Source organism: Bombyx mandarina, chromosome 11 (assembly GCF_030267445.1).
Source record: "Bombyx mandarina strain Sakado chromosome 11, ASM3026744v2".
In the NCBI taxonomy this organism is placed as follows: domain Eukaryota; kingdom Metazoa; phylum Arthropoda; class Insecta; order Lepidoptera; family Bombycidae; genus Bombyx; species Bombyx mandarina.
Genome location: NC_143218.1, coordinates 3,965,517 through 3,991,408, shown reverse-complemented (window position 1 = coordinate 3,991,408; position 25,892 = coordinate 3,965,517). Strand labels below are relative to the sequence as shown.

Here is a 25,892-nt window from a genome sequence, read left to right as displayed (position 1 = left end):
TCAGTGACCGACAGTACGGTTTCCGTCACGGTCGCTCAGCTGGCGATCTTCTTGTGTACCTTACTCACAGGTGGGCTGAAGCCTTGGAGAGCAAGGGCGAGGCTCTTGCTGTGAGCCTTGATATCGCGAAGGCCTTCGACAGGGTCTGGCATAGGGCACTTCTGTCGAAGCTACCATCTTACGGAATCCCCGAGGGTCTCTGCAAGTGGATCGCTAGCTTTTTGGATGGGCGGAGCATCACGGTCGTTGTAGACGGTGACTGTTCTGATACCATGACCATTAACGCTGGCGTTCCACAAGGTTCGGTGCTCTCCCCCACGCTTTTCATCCTGTATATCAATGACATGCTGTCTATTGATGGCATGCATTGCTATGCGGATGACAGCACGGGGGATGCGCGATATATCGGCCATCAGAGTCTCTCTCGAAGCGTGGTGCAAGAGAGACGATCAAAACTTGTGTCTGAAGTGGAGAGCTCTCTGGGGCGAGTCTCCAAATGGGGTGAATTGAACTTGGTTCAATTCAACCCGTTAAAGACACAAGTTTGCGCGTTCACTGCGAAGAAGGACCCCTTTGTCGTGGCGCCACAATTCCAAGGAGTATCCCTGCAACCTTCCGAGAGTATTGGGATACTTGGGGTCGACATTTCGAGCGATGTCCAGTTTCGGAGTCATTTGGAAGGCAAAGCCAAGTTGGCGTCCAAAATGCTGGGAGTCCTCAACAGAGCGAAGCGGTACTTCACGCCTGGACAAAGGCTTCTGCTTTATAAAGCACAAGTCCGGCCTCGCGTGGAGTACTGCTCCCATCTCTGGGCCGGGGCTCCCAAATACCAGCTTCTTCCATTTGACTCCATACAGAGGAGGGCCGTTCGGATTGTCGATAATCCCAATCTCACGGATCGTTTGGAACCTCTGGGTCTGCGGAGGGACTTCGGTTCCCTCTGTATTTTGTACCGTATGTTCCATGGGGAGTGCTCTGAGGAATTGTTCGAGATGATACCGGCATCTCGTTTTTACCATCGCACCGCCCGCCACCGGAGTAGAGTTCATCCGTACTACCTGGAGCCACTGCGGTCATCCACAGTGCGTTTCCAGAGATCTTTTTTGCCACGTACCATCCCGCTATGGAATGAGCTCCCATCCACGGTGTTTCCCGAGCGCTATGACATGTCCTTCTTCAAACGAGGCTTGTGGAGAGTATTAAGCGGTAGGCAGCGGCTTGGTTCTGCCCCTGGCATTGCTGAAGTCCATGGGCAACGGTAACCACTCACCATCAGGTGGCAGGTGGGCCGTATGCTCGTCTGCCTACAAGGGCAATAAAAAAAAAAAAAAAAAAAAAAAAAACGCAAATTCACGTTTTTTTTAATTCTACAATATGCTGTATGACCACGTTAAAATATATTCGCTGGATTTTATCCCTATTCGATATCATTCAACTTAAAATTTAACATAACTGTAATTCTTGAACTACACTTATCAATCTAGTATTATTTATCTATGAAACTACATGAAAAAAAACATTCTACCCTACTTATTACATATTTATTAAATATTAATCTTAAAGTTTCTATATGAACAATTTTTACGGTTTAGTTATTTTTACGGCACGTTTTTAAGCTATTGCACAGCTTTTATCGCGGGCTTTGAGTGCGGCGACCGAATCAAGAAATTCCGTAACGATAATAAAAGCTAACACCCCCGCCTCCATGTAGCTCCCGTTCAACACATTCACATGTTGCGCTTGTGCACAGTGCTTGTGCACAGTGTTTGTGATTAAGCGCGCGGCGTGACGTCGCACTGCATGCGCATCGTGAAAAGTCTACCCATCTCTCTCTCGCGCGGTCTAGCTTATGAATGTGAGGGCGACAGTTAATGTTTTGCTTTTGTTAATGTTTATAAATATAGCGTGGTCTTATTTTATTATTGTTTTAATATTAAATTATTATTATCTAATTATAATTGCATAAGTTGATAAAAAATACTGTGCAATAGCTTTACCGCGGCAGTCCCGTGTCGCAACGTGTTGAACGGGAGCTACATGGTAGGTGGAGTGGGGGTGTTCGGTTTTATTTTCGTTACGGAATTTTTAGATTCGGTGGCCGCGCTCAAAACTATGCAATAGCTTAAAAGTGGTTTTGTTGATACTACACAATAGTGAAGAAAGCTATAAGAACCTATTTCTAGGCGGATATTACATCGCTATCACTCCCTCCCTTATTCGAGTAGTGAGTGAGCGTATTTCACTCTAATCGATTATAGATATTTGACTTCTTATGGGAGGATAGACCGCTTCGTTACGTGACGCGTTACGGCGCCAGTCTGTCTGGCGTCTCTTTCTCTCACGCACACGGCAGCGGTAGTGAGAACGTATGTGACTCCTAACTATCTATATATCTTTATCAATTCATGTTACAGTTTCCCTTACACTATCATATTAATATAAATAAAATTTAAGTAATAACCTAAGCTTCGTCTCAAGTTAAACATAATATTAAATAGTTCAACTTAGATTAATTTAAGTTATCACTTCTGTTGGGCGTTCCGAATCGCGTAATCTTTTTCATTTTATTAGTTTCATGAAGGTTTTCGAACTGATCACAAACATCCCATACCCCATAGCTTTTCCGCGGATGACTTCCAGTTGAGCATTCAGGGTCTCTTCGATAGCTCGCTCGTTGTAAACATCCCTGGGACCCCTCCACCGCTTCCCGCCGGGTAAAACTACAGGCCGATCCTCCGGGTTGAGCGGGCCGAATTTCGGCTTCGGTTTCCCGACCCTCGGCGTCGGATGCTGTCTGACCTGCCTCGACTGGTGTTCCAGCTCTTGAGCCTACGTTTTATCATACCCTAATTATCGTCGAAAAGTTTCGCGAGAACGTCTCCTCGACATTCGTATTAATTGCTCTGGCCCCAGGACCGGTGATTGACTTAACAGAGGCATTCTTGAGACACATTCTTGGACATAATATGGTCATAGTGGACCTAGTGCCGGTTGGACGGTTGTGAGTCAGATAGACAAGGGGAGATTAGGGAACAAGGCCTTATTGTAGTAGAACGAGTAAGTTCATTACAAAAGAGGCCACAGTCATGTCTTGGTTCAATTCAAAGTGGACCTTCACAGGCCATCCAGGGTACAGTTCATCGAAAAGGACCTGGAAGAAATTCATTGCTGGTTCTTCACCAGCTTACTTACTGAATATTTCAAGGTGTAGAGTGGTGGACCACGAGGACCGATGACCTTTCGGAGGTCACAGGAATCCGCTGGATGTAGCGCAGGACCAGTCCTTGTTGTGAGCCTTGGGCAGGCTTATGTCCAGCGGTGGACGTCTATGAGCCGATAGTAGGAGTCTAGGTCTTAGCATAGGTCTTCATTATTGAGCACTGATCAAAGTTACTGTTGCTAAGATAGATAGACTTACTGGTGGTAGGACCTGTTAAGAGTCCGCGCGGGTAGGTACCAACATACTGCTCATTTCCGCCATGAAGCAATAATGCGTTTCGGTTTGAAGGGTGGGGCAGCCGTTGTAACTATACTGAGACCTTAGAACTTATATCTCAAGGTGGGTAGGGCATTTACGTTGTAGATGTCTATGGGCTCCCGTAACTACTTAACACCAGGTGTGCTGCGTGCTCGTCCACCCATCTAAGTAATAAATAATAAGATATGTGAAGGAGCTCGCAGCCCACCTGGTGCTCTGTGGTCACCAGGGCCCGTGGACATCAACAACGTAAAGGCCAGTTGTAGATATTTTATAGTGTAGATAAATAGAGTCCATACCTTCTTCTGTTTTTCGATCCTCAGCTGTTCCTCTATCATCTCTTGCTCTTCTTTCTTCATCATCTCCAGTTCCTCCCGAGTGAGAGTCGCTTCGACTGGCGTCAGGACCTCCTCTTGGATCACGGGCAGCATCTCCTCTATTCCAACTTGAGACGGCTCTTTGTCTTTTGAAGATTCTTGTTGGAGTTCTATCACATATTTTACGTTAAGATAATCCGTAATTATATTTTAACAGCGTCTCAAAATTCAACAAAGTACATCCAAAAGTTATCGACTTAATTGTTTTTTTTTCTACCTATGCTGATAGCCTTTTTTTTTTTTTTTTTTTTTCCACAGGAGAAAATCGCCGGATCCCCACCCACGCGGCAGGTGGGGTATGTGGGAGTTGAACCTCACTAAAAACTCCTGCCGCTCACAACCGGCGCCCTACCTCGGACCGGGCCGGAGCCCAGTCGGGGCTATTGAAACGGCGGGACAGGGTTGACGCAGAGCACATTACATCCATCCCACCGTCCCACGGACGCCGGACCGGTGGCCGCCAGCGACACGACCACCGGTTCCCTCGTTCAGCGGGCCGAGAGCCCGCTTTGATGGCGCCGCGTTACACCTTCCCCCAGAGCGGTCGGGGGAACGCGGTCTACCATCACCCGGCTTCCTATTGCGGGTGAGCGTGCAGAGCACGCCACCCCACGTCTGGGTCCCTCCCCGCACAAAACGGGTGGGACCCCTAGCTCTTAGGGGGCCAGGTCACGGATACGACCCCGGTCCCGACCCCCTGCTCGGCGGCGGCGGGTTTCTGCGTAGTGAGGAGAGCTTTCCCTCACTCGCCCCGCCGCCTCCTTCTGCGAGATGGTGCACTCGCAGAAGTCGAGCATAGCCTTCCATGACTCATCGCTGCCAAGCATCGACGCCACGACGCCAGGCAGCGACAAGTCAGGTCCTATCTTTGCGACCAGGACACGGCGCTGCACCTCCCAAGCGGGGCAGACAGCGAGCGTATGCTCCGCCGTGTCCAGGTCGTGTCCACAATGGTGACACCTCGTCGTCGGCTCAGCCCCTATCCGGCGCAGGTACTTCCCGAAGCATCCGTGCCCGGTCAGCACCTGCACCAGACGAAAGGTGAGACGTCCTTCGCCACAATTCACCCAGTCATCAAAGACCGGGTAAACCGCCTCGACGGTCCGTAGCCCCCACGTGGGGTTGGCCAATCGCCTCGACCACGACTCGAGCACGGACCGCCGAGAATGGGCCTTCCGCGCCCGCAGCTCACCTTCGGGGAGACGCGCCACGCCCCGAGCACGAAGCTCGCTGCGCCACCGATAGTCGGCAGCGAGCGACTCCGCCTCCAGCTCCCATGGCGGCGTCCCCGCCAAAACACACGCCGCCTCGAAGGAGACGGTGCGATATCCGCGAATGACCCTGATGGCAACGGTGCGCTGCGGCCGGCGCAGGAACCGAGCCATAGTGGCCCGGTTGCGCGGCTCAGCCCACACAGGTGCACCGTACAGGGCCATCGATCGCACCACCCCCGCGTAGAGGCGGCGCACAACCTGATCCGGTCCCCCAATATTCGGGAGCAGCCGGCTCAAAGATGCTGATAGCCTTGAGGCTATTTCAGCTTCGCCCTAACGTATGTACGTGAGCTCGCGGGGCTCAAGCCGGAGTGTTGCTAACACTGAACCTAGCAAGAGCAGTGCTTCGCACATTCTACCACCAGATCGGAAACGCGACCCACTGAGAAGATCCGGCGAGAAACTCAGTGGGCTGTGTCTATGGATTAATTCGCTCGTCGAGCCCTTCGTCGCAAGCGACGGGTTCGACGAGGACGGTGACCGGTGCTTGTGGTGCCGAAAAGCACCGTTAATGGATCGATAATTGTTACGAAGAAGCTAATGTTTAGTAAAATAAATAAATAAACTAAGTAATAAAATGCGATATTTTTGATCTTCATGATATTTGAAGATTCTAGTTAATTAGATAGATCAATAAAAAATAGTCTAGATTATAATGATAGAATGTAAATCATAGAACAAAAAACAAATAAATTATAATAAACACGAAAAGAAGAGACAGATAACTAAGTTCAGATTGACTTCAGGTGGTTGGTGGTATTGTTCACATCCAGTTCCTATGCAGCATCATTGTTTTTTTTTATTGCCCATGTCCACAGACGAGCATACGGCCCAACTGATGGTGAGTGGTTGGGAGCTGATATGGGATATGGGCACGCACAAGCTACGAACTAAAGTGACCTAAAGTCAAATATATCCTGAACGCGTATACTTATGCATGCTTGAAAGTTATAATAATAACCAGGTTCAAGTCACGCCTGGTAACAAACCTGGATTTCCTGTACTATGAGATTAGGAAACTATTAAAATAGGTAACTAAAGAACAAATAAACTTGTACATCGTACAAATTGTTGACCGTTGTGGGAATCGAACCCACAAACCTCGATACAGCAGTAAAGACTATTGCCCTACCGAGTCAGTCCTGTTAACACCCCAACCCAGGTCTCACCTTGTACTTCCTCGTATTCATACTGCATCTTCTGCTCTTCTTGACTTCTCTGTTCCTCCTGGAATGTATAATAATAGATCAGCAGTCAGACCGACACGCCGTGATAAATATCAGTCCCTTAAGCTATGGCTTGGCTCATTGCGACTGTATCCTCTTTTAGCTTGAGCTTCATCAGAACTTTTGAAACAACAGTCCTGATTATGACGGCAGAATCAAAATGAATATGTATCTACAAGCACCATTGCTAATACGGTTTTTAAATATTGGAATAATACCAAATGCGGCCCCTCATTTGGAGAGGACACAAAAGATCCCAAGCATCGAAGAGTGGAAGAATCGTTGGCCCATTCTTAAAATCTCTAACAAACTAATATTATCAACAGAGGGCGCGAGTGGTGTTTAAAAAATTAAAATGTGTCGTAAAATTAGCAACAGCTAAACTTGTCCTAACGATTTCCCAAAGTCCGGATAAGTACCTATTCTGGTTGACATCCTACCTGGTGTGAGACCTGCATGAGTTGCTTGGTGACCTGTTCCAAAGTCTGCTGGATGACGCACGGCAGCTGAGCTAAGGCGGCCAGCTGGGCTCGCATCTGGACCAGCTGCTTCTCCAGAGGAGCGTTAGGATCTGCAATAGTCACGCGAGACCAAGATTGATCAGTTAGAAATCTATACTAGTATTATAAAGCTGAAGAGTTTGTTTGTTTGAACGCGCTAATCTCAGGAAGTCGTGAAGTCGTTTGAAGTCGTCGTGACCAAAAGGATAAGACGTCCGGTGCATTCGTATCTAGCGATGCACCGGTGTTCGAATCTCAGGTGGGTACAAATTTTTCTAATGAAATACGTACTTAACAAATGTTCACGATTGACTTCCACGGTGAAGGAATAACATCGTGTAATAAAAATCAAACCCGCAAAATTATAATTTGCGTAATTATTGGTTGTGAGTCCGCACGGGTAGGTACCGCCGCCTTACCTATTTCTGCCGTGAAGCAGTATGCGTTTCGTTCTGAAGGGTAGGGCAGACGTTGTAACTATACTGAGACCTTAGAACTTATATCTCAAGGTGGGTGGCGCATTTACGTTGTAGATGTCAATGGGCTTCAGTAACCACTTAACACCAGGTGGGCTGTGAGCTCGTCTACCCATCTAAGCAATAAAAAAAAACGATTTGAAAATTTCTTTCAGTGTTAGATAGCCCATTTATTGAGGAAGGCTATAATAGGCTATATAGCACCATGCTAAGATAAGAGCACCAATAAAGAATGTTTCAAAATCGTGGTATTTTTCCCTTTTGAGAAGTTCCGCTGCGTGCGCTGTGGAAACGGTTAAAGTTACGCTAAAATAATGTATGACAAAATTGTTCCCCTTTAAAAGTTTTAAAAAAAAGTCCGCGACAGCATATTTAAAGGTTGGCTCACTATAACGTTTTTTATGCTAACCAAATTTGTTCTAAAATAAAGCATTATTTGTGAAGGTGTTTTTATAAAGATTATATTAATCCCTATCCAAAACAAATACGTTATTCATTACAACATTGTAACACCCAAATCACTTCAAGATAGGCTTTGACAATTATAGATTTTTCTTATTTCTCCAGGATCCCATCATAAAATCTTGATGATTACAGGACCATTAGCCAAGTCTACCCTTTCGAACCAAAAAAAAGAAAAAAGAATTATCAGAATCGGTTCAAGCGCTCTCGAGAATTTGGTGAACATACATAGATAAAAAATTATGGTCGAATTGATAACTTCCTCTTTTGAAGTCGGTTAAAAAGCGTGATTTTGGTACCTTAAATAGCTCCTTAACATTCTATAATTCAAAAATATTTTCACTTTCTACGTGTAATGAACTAGGGGGTAAAATTTAGCGTTATGCCAAAGTAACTATTCCACGCGGACGAAGTCGCGGGCAAAAGCTAGTCCGTAATATTTTTTATTGAAATACAGAGATCCAAATGCACAAAGTCGGAAAGGAAGATCGTTTACACTCACCGACCAAATTCTGCACATTCCTCATCAGTTCCTCGGCAATCCTGTTTTCCTCCATGTCGACAGCGATCTTCTCAGTTTCCTCCTCTTGATCAAGGACCAGCTCCTCGCTAGGCTCGGCCTCTGGTGGTAATTCCTCGACTGGAACGATTGGAGACGGCGCGTCTTCTACTACCGGTTCTGGTAGCGGTATACCTGAAAATATGGTTAGTAATAGTGCATGGATCAGATCGGCCGGTGTTATTACTAACTAGAGCCGCAGAGGTCCTGGCCTCAGGGTTCGTCTAGAGCCTCTCCAGTGGGACTCCTGTCTTCTCTATTTTTGGTTCAGTATGCTTGATTAAGTGGTTACCGTTGATTGTTGACGTCAGCAGTGGCGGAGGCACAGCCAGGCCTCTACACGTCTCGAAGATCTTTGATATGTGGCATCTTAAGTTCTCAAGATTGTTCGACATGATTCCGTCATCTCGTTTGTATCATCGGCCCGTCCATCACCTGAGCAGAGTTCATCCATATTACCCGGAACTACTGCTTTCAGCCACAAATACCATGCTACTCACCTTCGCGGCCCGGTGAGGTTCGCGGAGAGTATTCAGCAATAGATAGCCGCTTGGCTGTAACCCCTAGCATTAATGAGACTCAAACGCTCGTTACCGTCGCTACGGTAACCATTTACCATCAGGTTGGCCGTATGATTGCCTGCCTTCAGGCGCAATAAAAAAATTTTGGGGTGGCACATTTCAGAGTTAGACGGAAAGAACGATATTTTGAACTCACTAGGCATTTGTGACTTCAGGAAATAGACGCTAGGAACAGTCCAGTGGCATTGTCACGGTAAAATGAAGATGTGGATAGCCATCATATAACAACACAAGATATTTGACAGATGCCTGACTCTTGCTTACGATATTTTCAAGATAAGCTCGCATATAATAATATACAAGTTCTGGAAAACAAAATTCGGACCGTCGGTCTACCGAGCAATATCACTCGCTCGATGGAAAATCTTTCTTCGTTATTTCCATAAAGATATTATTTGCAATATTACTCAAGTATCAACCCCGACACAGCCTTCACACGGATAACAGATTGTTTTGGGGACATACTTAACCCATAACCCATGAATATGTTAGCATAACCCATGTCTGAAAGTCTGAAAGTGGCACTTGTGACAGAGAAGTTGAAAAGCGCGCGTTTGGGATGGTATGGACATGCGATGAGACGAAATGACAATGAGCTTGGTAAGAGAGTTTTAAATAGGAATGTCGAAGGCTTTAGAGGAAGAGGTAGACCGAAGAGAAAATGGATGAATTGCGTGAAAGACATGTGTGAGCGAGGAAATGGTGTATGATAGAGGAGTGTGGAAGGAGAAAACATGTTGCGTCGACCCCAGGTGACTGGGAGAAAGGCAAGAGAATGATGAATTAATCCAAGAACATCGGACTTCACGAATTAATTCCCTTACCAGTTTCCTCTAAGTCAGGAACCTCGGTCTCAGGTAGGGGATCGACGGCCTCCACGAACTCCGGCGCTTCTTCGGGAATGAGGATCGGCTCTTCAGGCTCAACTGGTGGTAGCGAAGCGTCTACGACCGCTCTCTGCTCCCAGGGTAGGGGACCGGTATCAAAGTCCTACGAGAAACAGGATATTCCAAGTGCGAACTTCCCAGATTTCTGTTTCACACGATACCTCATACAAAAATCGAGGGGTGAAAGGCCATTTGGTTTAAGACATTAAGCTTAATACGTAACATTTATCTTTGTAATTAAAGGCCCGTTTCGTTTCATTAGCATCAACAGTTGGATATTTTTAATTGAACTTCAATTAAGTTTGCTTACTCCATTGGGATAGCTAAAGAATTTTTTTTTATCATGACGTTTTTTTCCAAAATTTAAATGGTTTTGTTGTAAAGTTGCAAAAAAGTCGCTTAACCCAATAATATAATAGTTTTTCATACCTCGAAATAAACTAATAAGAAGACCGTCACTAAACGAAAAATAAAAATGTTTTTGTGATCCAAATACTACAAATTTGAGTTAACTTTTACACTATCGAGAACGTTAAAAAACTCGCACTAAGCACACCGGTCAAATTTTAATGGCAAATGGTTGATTAATTAAAGAGCTTCAAGGGAGAGTTGAGTGAAAGATCAACGAATTCACCTCGGGTTTGTAGTCTGGGGCAACTTTGGGCTTGGGCTGCTTGACGATCTTGACTCTGTAAGGCTCCTGGAATTAGAAAGGGATACTGTTTATCATGAGAACAGAAGTGGTGGACAGCTCCAATAAGTTCCACCGAGTTACTTCCAGAGAAATACGAACTGAAGTCATTACTTAGTTCACCAACTTTCACTTATCGTCGTGTATTAAAAATGAAACCCACAATAATTATAACTTGCGTAATCACTGGTGGTGGGAAGTCTTGTAAGTCCGAACGGGTAGGTACCACCACCCTGCCTATTTACCTGCCATGAAGCACGAATGCGTTTTGACTTGTGAAACTGGGCTGTACTAATGTAAAAACTGAGACTTAAGCTAAAATCTCAAGAAGGATGGCGGCATTTGCGTTGTTGGTGAACACGGGCTCCACTTAATACCAGATAAGCCATGAGATAATTCACTTTTTATGCTAAGGCTTAAGGACATCAAAAAGTCGGGGCGCAGTTAAATCGTTGTACTGAGTAGCCTCTTTAAGCCTGGTTTGAAGAAGGCCATGGCATAGCGCTCGGGAAACAGCGTCCGTCCAAACATGAAATCCAGATCCGGATGGTACGTACAAGAATTATCTCTACGTACAGCGAGTGTTGAGAGGAACTCTGCCCTGATGATGCGCTGGTAAGGAGGCAGCTAAGGGAACGTATCCTCGAGCACACTTAAGCTTCGTCTCCAGCACAAGGTTCTAGTGAAAAATTGTGTAAAAACAAAACTTACACAGAATTCACTTGTTTTGAACTAAAAACCATCCACGACTCCCAACAAGGATTAACCCACAGAGTTTTTTGTCGGATTTTGTCAGTGAGTCGCGATTCTGATTGGTTAGTAGATTCATCAAAACACTGCTCTTGCTAGGTCCAGTTTTAGAATCGAGTGCCGGGTGCGGTGGCGCCTGGTACTCGACTGTTGGTCCGGTGCTGAGGCGGTGCAAGGTGGCTCCTATACGCCACCCATGGTGTGTATCCCGAGACGACACCCTTAGGAATTTTCCCAGGGATCAAACCCCGTCCTATCATCAGGACGGGTACTGGCGAAGGCCGACTTTCGGCGCACGTTGTGGTACCGTAGACTTCGTGGTGTTGTGGAGCTCGATAGGGTTGAGTCGGTAGTTCTGCAGGACAAGTGCCTCTCGCACCTTTTTCTGCGAGGAATTGAAGGAAGTGGAGAACCTCGATCTTTCTCTTCTCTTTCTTCCTCTCTGGAGGCGCTGGAGTCCGACATAACCCGGTCTGCTACCCCCCTCGACCGGAAATCCTTAAAAAGGTTCCCCATCGAAAAAAAGGGCCAGTTTTAGCAAATCCCTTAAGTTCAGCCCGTGTGCTCTGTCACCTATCTGTCCACACGCAAGAATAGCCTCATAAGCTACCAGCGAAGACGTAGGCAAAGAAGATTCTTAATATAATCTCACCTCGTTCGATGACTAGTGCAAGCGAATTCGAACAAAACACTGTCCGGTATACGAGGTTTGCAAACTAATCTCTCATTGTAATCTCGCCAATTCCTCAAGGATCAACATCGAAATACAATGCCATATCCGCAATTCATAGATCGATGTGTATTTAAATAGAGCGATGCATTCTCCATATTTCAATAACGACAGACGTAATTAATTGGCTGCCATTTGCACATCTATTTTGATGTTAGCATTGAAATTCTTTGATGGTATGACAGAGTCGTTCTCGCTTCCTATCGGATTATTTTTATCGCGTACTCACTGACCAAGTTTGAATAGTTCTGCGTCTAAATCCGCTGGGGGGTAGGGTTAGCCAAGTGAGCCCAAGTAGGTAACACAACCCTGCCTATTTCTGCCACGACGCGGTAATGTGTTGGGATTTGAAGGGTGAGGCACTTGATAGTTGATAGAACTAAGACTCAACTCATGTCTCCAGGTCTGTCTATAGTCTAGGTGATGTCTATGGGCCCGGTAAACATTTAAGATGAGTTAAGCCATGAACAATAACCAAAAAAGTTCTACAAATCTATAATGCACTCCTATTTTCATAGCATGGAGGCTCGAAGAATCCTCATCACTGAACAACTTGGCTGTGCTCGCGACTATGATCATGAATTTGGATCCTTCTATTATTTAATAGTTCCCGTAAAGTAAGCCAATTTCGCTAAGCCCCTTGAGATGGGTTGATTTCTAGTGCAGAGTAAGTACCACTGTTAAGCAGATGTCCACCTCGACCAAAGGCACCGTTCCCTTCCATCTATTCAATAAATAAAAACAAACATACCACATCCGCTTCCGTTTCCTCGACGTGTCCAGGGTGTCCGAGTCTGGTCCCAGGGACCGGCCTCTTCGGCTTCTGCAGGAACGTCGTCCATCTCTTCTCTTCCTTCTTCTTCTTCTCGAGCGCCTTCCTCTCCTCCTCTTCGTTCAGCACCTTCAGCACTTCCGAGTCCTTCAACGAGTCTATCATCGGCTTTATCTTCTTGAAGTCGACGCTGTCGTCGGCGCGGTGGATATGAGAATTTAGTACTCTTGACAGACTGTTCAATTGATAATTGTATTAGTCGTGTTTAGTGGTGCGTGTCTGGTGATCTCGCCTATACGTTTGGACAGTTAACAGATTCTGAGTTCATTCTTATTGGACAAACGAATGGACCACACGACGTAAAGTGGTCACTGACGCGTATGAGATAACTGATCTTGGGCGACGAAATAAAAGCTCGCAAAGCTCCATGATTCGTAGATCCAAAACTTTACGATCTCTGGCTTGGTATAAGCATATTTCTGTACTATTGATTTAAAAAAAATGATGATGACGATACGAAAAATGTAACGAAAAACAAGACAAAAGGCGCTTTTAAATAAAAAAATTAAATTGAGAACTTCACGAATATAGTGGAAGTCCAGCTCAGTGGCGTGCAAGTGGACAGGCCAATGTTCAGCCGTGAACTGCTAGAGGCTGATGGTGATGACGATGAATGATATACCTCGAATACCCCTTCGTCGGACTTCGATGAGTGAAACACACGAAATAAAATAAAACATTAGAAAAATTGGGTTCATCTGGGAAAAGGTTCTATGATTGGGAATGTAGCACCATGCAGATTTTCTTTTTTTTTTTATTGATTAGATGGGTGGACGAGCTCACGGCCCACCTAATGTTAAGTGGTTACTGGAGCCCATAGACATGTACGTCCTAAATGCGTCACTCACCTTGAGATGTAAGTTCTAAGGTCTCAAGTATAGTTACAACGGCTGTCCCACACTTCAAACCGAAACGCATTACTGCTTCACGGCAGAAATAGGCAGGGTGGTGGTACCTACCCGCGCGGACTCACAAGAGGTCCTACCACCAGTAATTAATTATTTCATCCTTCGATATGTATATCTTAGACGTATGCATGTATGTACATATGTATATGAGGTTTCCATAGGAAATGCTAATTCAAGCCATAAACCTATAAGTAATTTCTCCCCGCCACTCCATTATTCTTCTTGACAAGTTGAATGATCAAATTCCAGCGTAGGAAGACAGGAACAAAACTGAAAATGAAAACTGACAATGCCTTCCTAAAACTGTATTTGTGGGTAGTGTTTAATGAAGCAGTGAAGTCAATGATTCATTCGAGAGTATATCAAAAGAACAAGACTTACCCCATGACATGTGCCTCTCTCAACATCTCCGCTTCCCCGGATATTAGTTCAGCGATCTTCTCCTCGCTCATCCCTGGTTTCCCGAGCTCCTCTGAATCCAACAAACATATTACTTAGTCTGAAGCTTAAAACAACAGTCGTCGTGGATAAGGCGTCCGGTGCATTCATATCTAGCGATGCACCGGTGGTCGAATCCCGCAGGCGGGTACCAATTTTTCTAATGAAATACGTACTCAACAAATGTTCACGATTGATTTCCACGGTGAAGTAATAACATCGTGTAATAAAAATGAAACCCGCAAAATTATAATTTGCGTAATTACTGGTGGTAGGACCTCTTGTGAGTCCGCACGGGTAGGTACCACCACCCTGCCTATTTCTGCCGAAAAGCAGTAATGCGTTTCGGTTTGAAGGGCGGAGCAGCCGTTGTAACCATACTTGAGACCTTAGAACTTACATCTCAAGGTGGGTGGCGCATTTACGTTGTAGATGTCTATGGGCTCCAGTAACCACTTAACACCAGGTGGGCTGTGAACTCGTCCACTCATCTAAGCAATAAATAAAAAAAAAAAACAATGAACAGTCCTTAAAAACCTATACGACTTTATGATTCTTAAGTCCAAATGAACACAAATACTCACTAGCCAATTCCTCATCAACCACTGCTTGTTCCAGGCCGTCAACGATGCCTTGGATGGTGCCGAGGGGCTCTCCCTCATCAGTAATAAAGACTTTTGGCTCGCTGTGAGGCCTTAGTAGCTCCTGTAAGAACAGATCATGCAATTTCCCTCAAGTCTGAAGAGTATTTTTTCTTTTTAAGGTTTTTTTTCTCGTATATTCACTGGTGGCCTAGCTATGCCAGCTACCCACGGACACCCGTCCGTGAGATGAGCTCACGGGTTTAACCTGAGAGAATTTGCTGTTTGGAATTGCGACCCACTGAGAAAGTCCGACGAGAGACTCAGTGGGCTGGGTCTATAATTTGCGCGTCGAATTCTTGGATGGTGACAGGTGCTTGAAAAGCTTAAAAGCAGCGAGAGTGGATCCGGGGGATCTGACAAGACGAGATTCGGGCGACGGCGACTTTGGGTTTCCCCGTTGTCTGTGTCGGATATGTCTCTTCATCATCCAGAGGAGATTTTCGGAGTTGAACTAATACCTGAACTCCAGGTGGTAGAACATACTATGAGTCCATAACGTAACCATTGACAATGATATGGGACGAAAATTAAACAGGTAACTCCCACGAATTCTATCTATCCAAGATGTATTCTATCTCTCTAAGATAGGATTCTATCTACCTATGATAGTGACGTGAGACAAATTTAACTAGATTCACCTCTATATCTGGTGGAGCCGGTGTTGTCCTCTGCGACCTACACTCTTCAGGATCAAATTTGACGGGCTTCACGAACTCTAGGTAGTCTATTTTAACATTATCATCAGTAATCTGTTTAGCATTAGCATCGGCAGCTTCTATGTGACCAACGGAGTTTGCAGTGTCTTGTTTTGTAGCGTGTGGTGTGGCTTCAGCTATAGAAACAAGGACTTCATTGGTCGCAGCTTGTTTCTCTGCGATATCTTTACCTGGCAGCGTCGCCATAAAGTTAGAAACTTCCAAATTCTCATTTACATTAATCTTTTCCTGGATTTCTTGTTCTTTATTAGCTACAGCATCTAACTTATCACTATTCGTGACAGTTTTCTCGGTTGCATGTTCTTTGGAAATGACTATTCTTTCGTCGTTGTTATTCGAATCTATTACGCACACTTCAGAGGTATTTTTGTCTCTCATTGAGTTATTACTTTCAGTGGCTGTCATATTTTCTTGTACTTCAACAGCATTACTTACGATTTCTTCGTCTTGATCTTTTAACGTATTCACTTCATTGACAATGACATTTTTATTCTCATCTTCGATTTTACTAACTTCAGTTTTTGTTTCTTTCACGTCATTAGAAATGTCAACTTTAGATTTTTCGCTTCTCCTATTATTACCGTTAACCAGAATCCCTTTGATCGTACGAGATTCGGTTGTTTTGCTGCTCGAATGTTCTTTGACTTCGGTGACTTCTGTCCACGTCTCCATGCCAACACACTCTTTATATTCTTCAATGCTTTTTATTGTTTCATCTATAGCGGATGCGAGGAGCGAAGATTTCCTTTCGATTTCGCGTATTTCGTCCTGTATGGAATGGAAAGATTTTTTTTAAATAAACATGCATATTAAGTTTCTTCGAGATGAAATATCCAGTGGCCAGTTGGATAGGGTGAATGAACTATGAAACTCCCGGTGTTACATTGAAGGACTAAATCTAAATGTGTCATACGTGTAGTTGGAACGTAAAAATCTGTTTTTATCCAGAAGTTGCTTTCTTTTGAGATCAGATCAAGCATTAATGTTTGTTTGACGTTTTGTGTTCGGATTAAGAGTTTACCACAATCAATTTGTGAATCCGCACGGGTAGGTACCACCACCCACCCTATTTCTGAAGGGAAGCTGTAATGCGTTTGAAAGGTTGGGACTTAACACCAGGTGAGCTGTGATCTCCATCTAAGCTATAAAAAATAAATAAAAATGTGTTGAGACGAAATGACAATGAGGTTGGTAAGAGAGTGTTAACTATGAATGTGGACGGCTTTAGAGGAAGAGGCAGACCTAAGAAAAAATTGATAGATTGCGTGAAAGACGAATGTGTAAGAGGGGAGTGAACGAAACGGTGTATGATAGAATCCATTATGAAAAAAAATTGTATTTATATGATATTTATGTTTCCACTATCAACCAATGCGTCTACTAGATCCTTGTCTAGATCATCCTCAGTTGACTGGTAGATAATACATTAAACATTAATTCCAGCAACGCAAATAGTGTATGGAAGGTGGAGGTAAAGAGCGCCATCTTGTATAGGCGACAAGTTGAAGTCCGCCTGTAAACAGCGTGTTATTGTTAGAAGACTCACCGAAATAGCGCTAGTGTAGGAAGTGGGAATGATGTGAACATAGCAGGTTTAAACAGAGCGAAGTGTGTCGGCTTGAAGTGAAGTGTGCTAGTTTATGACGCTGTTTGTAAAATCCTTCCACTTGCTACTGTGGCGCCATCTTAATTGGCTCCCATTCAGCAGACACTTTTTAATACACTAAGATGGCGCTCCTTACTTCCATAACGAAGTGCAACACGTTAATGAGTGAATCGAAAATATTTTTAGCAAAAAAATACACATGTTCGAAGGTACTGTCTCTCTTGTCTATTTTAAGCTATGGATGAGGTGATTCAAAAATCCACCACGCGGAATCGTGGAAGCCTAAATAAATACCTTTCTGTATTGGGGACGATCAGCGCCGCCCCTCAGACCTGGTTTCCTGTACACTGGCGAAGTCGGCTTTGACCAGGGCGGGCTGGGCAAAGGTGGGTCGTATATGATGGGGTCCTCAATCTTTATCTCGACATGCGGCACAAGTTTCTTCTTCACTATGGCCGGGTCTTCCTCGATCGGGACGGGTTCAGGGTCTGGGGGCACGGGAGTGGTACCACGGCTTTTGGGTAGGGGCAGCTCTAGGCGGAAGATGTATTCGTCTGTCAAAGGGGTGGGAGGCATCGTGGATGGACTGGGTGTGTCTATGTCATTGTTTTCGTCGCTCTGCAGCTGTCCATCGACGTCAATTCTTAAAGACAAGTTCTGGCTGGATCTGGCTGTGAAAGACTCTTCTACTGACTGGGTAACGTCGGCCCCAATTTTTTGACTGGTGTATTCAGAATTGCACTGAAGGTTATTCATAGTTGAGTGATCAATAATTTGTATTTGTTGTGATGAAACTTGCTCATTGATTTCGATATGGTTCACCATGGTTGTCTCGGAGCTAAGAGCAGAGTTCTTCTGAGTTAAGCTTTCTGATGAAGCTTTATGTGTGTCACTAATCTCCGACGATCTCTGTTCGAGTTCTTCGACGTGCAAACGATCTAATTTCCGCTCGGAGAGATTCAATTCCGATATATCTTCTTCTACAGTTATAACTTCTACTCCGTCTCCATCATCTTGGTCTATGACCTGGTATTTCTTGATTTTCAACTCTGCGTACTCTTCCGCGCTGGTCTTCGTTACGTGTTTAGGCAAAACTATGTTCTCCGTAATAGTGATGTCTTCTGTCTTCGCCTTCTCTACTTTGACTTCTGTTATTTTAGATATTGACTCCCTTTCTTCCTGTTCGATCAAAACTTTCGCTGTATCTGCCTTTTCTTCTGAGATCTCAAGAGTTTTAAGCTCGTCCTCTGCTACATCCACTTCAGTGACGCTTAGAGCTTGTTGTTCTACTACGCTGATGGTGTCAATTATCTCCGTCTCCTCCTTACTCAAGCTAAGCTCAGAGTATTCATCTCTGGCTATCTCCACTTCAGCTATCTCTATAGCTTCTTGTTCTACAACGTTGACTGACTCAATAACCTGACTCTCTTCTTTCTTTATTTCCAGTTCTTGTAATTCTTCTGCCACTACCTGCGTTTCATTCACTTCAAGAGCCGTGTCAGTTTCTACAAGTATTTGATTGGATTTTTCGAATTTTTCGTCACTAACTTTCAGGACAGACAGTTCGTCTTTTATAGACTCTACTTCGTTAACATTCACAGCTGAACAGGTATCTGATATTGTAACTGTAACATTCTCAGTGTTTGCTTCTTCGATAATAAGGGTATCGTGCGTGGATACATCGGTTATTTCAGTAGACTCGGCGACTGCAATAGCTAAGTCGTTTTCTGTTACAGTTTTTCCGATTTCAGTTTTGTTCAACTCTTTTGTTATTTCCGTTACAGGTTCAATGACCTGTTGCATCTCCTGGACTACGACCTTTTGAGTTTCTTGAACTACTGTCGCTTTTTCCTTTGAGTGGACTTCATGAGTCGAATCCTTGGTTTCAAAGAGTTTCTCTTCGAGCACGCCAACAGTGGCGTGGCTTTTGGCGCTCGTTGTAGCTAATTTATGCGTCTCTTTGACTACAGCCTTTGCTTCATCGCGCTTCGCTGTTTCGATCGCGACCCTTTCTGACGTCACCGCTTCACTGACTTCCGATGCTATTTTAACCTTTTCAGCAGTCTCCACTGTCATCTCGGACATTTCTGCGGCATAATCTTCGAAAATAACATCTGGGTTTGTATAGACGTGCGCCTCTACCACGGCCCTATAAGTATTTCGGTCTGTATTGTTCGTGCTAGTTCTATGTTTTCTATATTCATGTTTACTTTGAACATTTTGATGTGCATTCGATTTAAATTCGCTCGAAAATTGTTTGGAAGTTACTTCTTTTTCCAGAGACGCCCTGCGACTGTCAACCTTATCCAGCCATTCTAAGGGATCACTTTCGCGCGCAACTTCTTCTTCTATAGAACTCCTGCTGCTAGATCTCCTTCTGCGTTGACGCACCTCCAATTCTTCAGCGGCTCTGCTCTCTAATTCCGTTATCACAGTTTCCATCTTCTTTGTTAGTTCTTCGTTTCTTCTATCGCTCATTTGTGCCATTTTAGCGCCGGATTTTCGGCTTTCTTTCATTTCGAACTTATCAAACTCTTTCACTTCTTTACTTTCAAACTCTTGAATCTTTGATTCGTTTTGAGATACCATTTTGTTTTCACGTCGCCTGTTATCTTCAACTTTCGATTTGCTTACCAAATCTTCTCTGTACGTCTCATTGATGCTATCTCTATAAGCACATTGCCTTTCTTCGGTTTTAGATAAAGCCGGTTGTGTTAAAATGAATCTAGAAAGGGCCACCATGACATCTGTTAGGTGGATGAAGAACGTTTTGAGCAGAAGGTCGTAGTGATGGGAGTGCACCACTCCTTTGATATTGGGTATGGTCTGCAAGCCTATGGCGTACACTCTTTGTTCAGCCTCAATCCTTGCAGACGACTGTTCATGTCCTTTATCCACGTATTTTTGTTTATGATACTCTTGTTTCTCCTCCTCAATGTGCTTCGTAGGTGTCGGTTTTACGACTTTTTTCTCATAAGCTGTAGATTCCGTTTCGAAGGCTGTTTCATTTTCTTTAAGTTCATAAATACTATTTTCAGTGGAGGCGTGCTCATTCACAAACTCGGCACGTTCATGTTTTTCCGATTTAGATGTTTCTGCGACGATTTTCTCTTCCGTTTTAGATACCACTAACTCTTCTTGTTCCATTATTTCTTCTTTTAAACTGTTCTCTACTTTTTCTGAATGAGCGACCTTTTGTTCAACATCTTCCTTTAATTTCATCTCTGAATGCTGTTCCTCTTTTATTTCCTTCTCAATCTGCTTTGTAACGGCAACGGCTTGTTCGATGGTCTCGTCCACGACCAGCAGAGCTGTTTTCTCTATTTTCTCAAGATCTATCTCTTCTTTCATCTCATCGAGGAACCGTTTCTCTTCTAAAATTTTTTCTTCTTTCGTTTGCACGTCTCTTAATTCTTCTTTGAAGGTCATGCTTACGTCTTTCGAGCATTTCGTCACAGTTTCATCAGAGACAAAGCTCACAGATCTCCTCTCAATCTTATCGTCAAGTACACTCTTAGCTCTTCTGCCTTCAGGGTCGTACTGCTCGGAGACTGGCAATTTGAACTTACGTTCAGGGGCATTCGTGAGTTTCAACGCGAGAATGTCAATATTGTCGAGGCTCTCACTAGATTTGCCGAACTCATCCCGATAATTGGGATTCAAGATGATCGGATCTTCGATTGGAGGAATGTCGGGGAGAGGTTCCGTGGAAAAGGGTCGGTAGGGCTTGGTTGGGGTTACGAAAGGGGATGACGTTAAGGACCTCGAGGTTTGTCGGTCTGAAGGGTCAAATAGGTCGATGCCTAAGCTCGGCGGCTCAATAAACTGTTCTATTTTAAACTGTACCTCAGTTGGTTCCGACTGTCGGTCGAAATCTGCCGGTGGAGGCGACTCCAGCAACGGCTCCTGGTCGTCCAAAACCGGGTCGTACAGCCCACTGGAAAATGCAATTGAGTTATAACCCATTGTGTTAGATCATAACGAATAAGGCGTAATAGTGCGCCGGTAATCCAAATAGTTATTTTAAGCTTTTATTTATCTTTTACCTTTAAACGAGCAATTCTTGTATATATATAATCTGAATCTCGGAAACGGCTCCAACGATTTTCATAAAATTTAGTATACAGGGGATTTCGGGGGCGATAAATCGATCTAGCTACGATTTATTTTCAGAAAATGTTGTTTTATTCGTGTTTTTAAATAATCAACTCTTCCCGACATCTATTGGCGAATAATAATACTATTTTTCTTAATTGAGGGCAACTAACCGCTTTAAAGACACAACAAGAGGGTGTTATCAAAAAAAAACGAGCAAAGCTCGGTCATCATTTAGTGTTCGCTTAATTGCCATATTACCAATTTCGCGCACCCGATCATTAACGCCGGTCGGTCCAAATGAAAACTATATTTTCTACCTAAGCTGATAGCCTTGAGAGGCCGTATCAGCGTAACCTAACAAGTCGCTCACGGGCTCTAACTTGACGAAGCTGCTAACACTAGCCCTAGCAAGAGCAGTGCTCCGCAGAATCTACCACCGGATCTAAAACGCGACCCACTGAGAAGATCCGGCGAGAAACTCATTGGGCTGTGTCTCTAGGTTAATTTACTCGCCGAGCCCTTGGTCGCAAGCGACGGGTTCGACCAGAACGATGACCGGGGAAAAAAACATAATAAACATTCAATTCAACCATAATATATTAATTCAAACCATAATAAGCATTAGTGCTTCACGGCAGAAATGGGCGGAGTGGTGGTACCCAGCCGCGCGGACTCACAAGAGGTCCTACCACCAGTAAAGAAACTACGCCAGGGGTCACCAATTATTTTCGCTCGGGGCTAAGAAATGAAACGACGATCGCGTTCCCCCTGATCTACGCTATTAATTAATAATTAAATTGAAGTTATATTTACATTCTGATTCCTTCGGTGTCTCGCGACGATAATTGAAATTAGAGAGATATTTCCCGGATTCTCGCAACTCATTCTGTGTTAACTAATTGTTTTAAGTGAGCGATGTTGAAATTAACCCTTTAAAAGTATGAACGGTGGAGTCTGGAGGCGTGTCTCATGTGGGGGAAGTGAAAAAATGGGGTGCTAAACTATAATTTATTCTCAAAGTGGGCAGTTTACAAAATATGTTTGGGAACCCCTGCCCTAACCGACTCATGTTCCGTTGAAACTGGAATGGCCTCCGAACCACCAGTAATCCCTCAATCATAAAAAAAACTAACGCTCCATACTTGAAAACTAAATTTAAAAAAATGGGCGTCATCAAAAACATTACGCTAAGAAACTCTTCTAGTCTATTCTATTCTATCAGTCCACAGATGTCACTGCTGGACATAGCTGTCCCCTAAGGCTCGCCACCAAGATCGGTCCTGCGCTGCTTGCGTCCAGCGGATCCCCGCAACCTCAATAGGTCGTTGCACCACCTCATGGGAGGGAGGCCTACCCATGCCACGTCTTCCGGTACGCAGTGGCCACTCAAAAACTCTCCGGCCCCAACAACCATTCATTCCACGAACAACCTGCCCACTGCCACTTCAACGTCCTTTGGACTATGTCGGTTACCATAGTTTTCGTCCGGATCTCCTCATTTCTGATTTGATCTCGCAGGGAAACTCTAAGCATAGCCTCTCCATTGCTCTTTGTATGACCTTGAGACCATGACCATAAGGCCCATTGCAAATGGTCATCAGGTTTGAGTCCCATGAGCTCACCTACTAGTTAAGGCGACGCTGATATGGCCTCTCAAGGCTATCAGCTTAGATAGGAAAAAAAAACAAATGGAACGAAAAACGGACTAAACTTATTGAAAATGTCAAAAAATGACATTCGGCATACAAATGATTGACCCCTCATTAACTAAGTAAGCTCCTTATTTGAGCTTCCTTCATTTGCGTTTTCACTATATGCAGATTAAAGAAAATCCGACCTAATTCCTATATTCGCGGCTAAATATGTCTTTATTCGCTGATCTTATCGCTAAATCGGTACATGGACATTCACAAAAAGAATCCCAATATGTACTTAGGTATCCAACCGAATGTCCTTTAAGGCGCGTCGTCAAATGGACTAACAAGAAACGTAAAACAGACCTTATTACAACTACGCATAAAGTATGTTATTATTTTGTCACGTACGGAACGTATCCTCTACAATCTCCCATATATGTAAATTATCATTCCACATTCACTTCGGTTTGTGTATTCGCGGCGTATTCACAGAACATGCACCAAGCGAATAAAACAGCTTTTACTGTAAAAACGAGCTCACTATCTAAAAAAGGCTAATTTAAAATAAAAATACATCAACATCACATTGGCGCGTTAAATTTGTGTTCAAATATGGATGGCCATATTAACTTTAGCATTGTAACATAGAAGTTAAAATAGGGCTATTTCTGACTATAATACGAACGAAACCCCGGACAAAACTGTTATCAAATTACTAAAACATTTTTAAATTCCAAATTAAGCGAAGTTAATTTAATTAAAAAAAAATATATTATATACACGAGTGAACCATTTATTTTGACTCTAAGTGTACAATGCGTAGACGGCCCGAACCACACTCTTTTGTTGAGAGCTTACGACCCGTGCCGATTACTATACTAACTAAAACCCATTTAACTGTTTGGTCTGAATACTTCTAATTCTCTTTTGTACTAGAATTTAGTTGTAAACAATATCAAATGTCTTAATTACAAATAGACACATTAGATGTAGGAATTTTTATAATTACATAAATGATAATAATTTTATTTTAATAGTTCGCATTATGACTAATATCACGCCATTAGTTTTATCGCTTTTGTGGTATAGAACAATTTGATTTGATTTAAAAGATGCTTGGTAGTTGAAGACATTAGATGCATATTATTAGAATCATGTTGTTTCAAGTTTAATGTTTTTTTTTGTTAGCTAAAACTCAAATTGCTTACGTAAATTTTTTATTTTGCTAATATAAGCAGATTTTATGTCGAATTTACCCATAGTCTTGATATTAGGTAAAAGCGAATTTAGCTCATTCTAGAAAAGATCCACAGTGTACGGACCTTAACTTAAAATTTAACCCTTAATTATTTTTTTACGGGATCTGACATTTTATATTAGTGGATTATTTTCAAGTTACGACCGTCTTACTCAAAAATTAGACGCACTTTGCCTGGGTTACGGAATTATTATTTTTTTGCTTAGATGTGTGGACGAGCTCACAGACCACCTGGTATTAAGTGGTTACTGGAGCCCATAATAATCTGCAACGTAAATGCGCCACCCACCTTGAGATGTAAGTTCTAAGGTCTCAGTATAGTTACAACGGCAGCCCCACCCTTCAAACCGAAACGCATTACTGCTTCACGGCAGAAATAGGCAGGGTGGTGGTACCTACCCGCGCGGACTCACAAGAGGGGTTTGATTTTTATTACACGATGTTATTCGTTCACCGTGGAAGTCAAGCGTGAACATTTGTTAAGTACGTAATTATTTCATTAGAAAAATTGGTACCCGCCTGCAGGATTCAAACACCGGTGCATCGCTAGATACGAATGGAACGGACGTCTTATCCTTTAGGCCACGACGACCTCAAAACTAGCATTGATTTTTGTATATTTTTTTTAAGTTATAGTTGTGAAGTGATATCTTCTTATGGGAGGGTAAACCGCTTCGTTACGTGCCGCGTTACGGCGCCAGTCTGTCTGGCGTCTCTTTCTCTCACGTACACGGCAGCGGTAGTGAGAACGTATGTGACTCCTAACTATTTATATACCTTTTTCAATTTATCTTACAATTTTCCTAATATTATCATATTAATGTACATCAAATTTAAGTAATAACCTAAGCTTTATCTCAAGTTAAACACTTTCAATATTAAACAGTTCAACTTAGATTAGTTTAAGTTATCACTTCTGTTAATTTTGTTTTTACAAGTCACTTTCATTTAAAAATTTCCTTTAACCATTTCCGCAAGACATTACAAAAATAAATACAGCCACTAATCAGGGTTGATGTGATTAAGTTCGTCTTCACGTTTGCTATCTGACGGAAAAACACAACGCGGATTTATGATTGAGTCATTACTTATAGCCCGAAGGCCTTTCCAGTTTCACCAGGACAGGTGGGCGAGCAAAGGCTCAGCCAGGAGGGGTGGGATTTGCTAACAGTAATGTGCCCGACAAAAATGTTTTGAGAATAAACGTGTGAGAGAAATTGTCGGTCTTTCGGGGCCCCCTGGGCAATCGCGACCCGCTGAGAAGATCCGGCGAGAAACTCAGCGGGCTGATGCATATGTTAGGTTGCACGTCGACCTCTTTGCCGAGTAACACAAGCAAACACAACGCGGTAACACAAACAAACACAAATCACTCACTGGTTTTTGTACACCAAGTAAAATTTCATGTTTCGACCGACAGTGCTACCGATGCAAGCTTTTAGCGATTGCTTTAGCGAATGAAAAGTAAAAATTTCAATTGCAAATTCGCTATAGGCAGAAGCGAGGTCGTCTTTTTGGATATGATTCAATGTGTCGATACGTTTAGTTAGAGAATTATTCGCGCTTTGAGAACGAGTGAATCATAACATTTAAATATATCGCGCCTTTAAAATTGAAGAGGCCTAACTAAAAATATTTAGAAAATGAGTTTTTTATTTCGAATTACGACTTATAAACATGTATTCGAACAGATTACAAAATTATTTTTATGAAATTTAAAATTTAATTTATATTTTTAGTTTAAAAAAAGGACACAGTACACAT

General features: G+C 43.4%; 1 protein-coding gene across 1 annotated transcript in view; it reads right to left on the bottom strand.

Moving 5' to 3' along the window:
- The window catches only part of LOC114244440 (Z band alternatively spliced PDZ-motif protein 67), a 36,814-nt gene extending 11,280 nt beyond the window's left edge, over positions 1-25,534 (bottom strand). The window contains exons 1-13 of the mRNA XM_089731547.1: positions 25,506-25,534; positions 17,430-21,072; positions 15,452-16,297; positions 14,754-14,874; positions 14,113-14,203; positions 12,746-12,998; positions 10,455-10,520; positions 9,758-9,923; positions 8,296-8,487; positions 6,796-6,926; positions 6,299-6,356; positions 3,778-3,965; positions 2,612-2,829 (exon numbers count right to left, since the gene is read on the bottom strand). Of these exons, the coding sequence (XP_089587673.1) occupies positions 2,612-2,829; positions 3,778-3,965; positions 6,299-6,356; positions 6,796-6,926; positions 8,296-8,487; positions 9,758-9,923; positions 10,455-10,520; positions 12,746-12,998; positions 14,113-14,203; positions 14,754-14,874; positions 15,452-16,297; positions 17,430-21,072; positions 25,506-25,534 (6,002 nt within the window). The remainder of the gene's footprint in view (positions 1-2,611; positions 2,830-3,777; positions 3,966-6,298; positions 6,357-6,795; positions 6,927-8,295; positions 8,488-9,757; positions 9,924-10,454; positions 10,521-12,745; positions 12,999-14,112; positions 14,204-14,753; positions 14,875-15,451; positions 16,298-17,429; positions 21,073-25,505) is intronic.
- Positions 25,535-25,892: the final 358 nt, after the last annotated feature.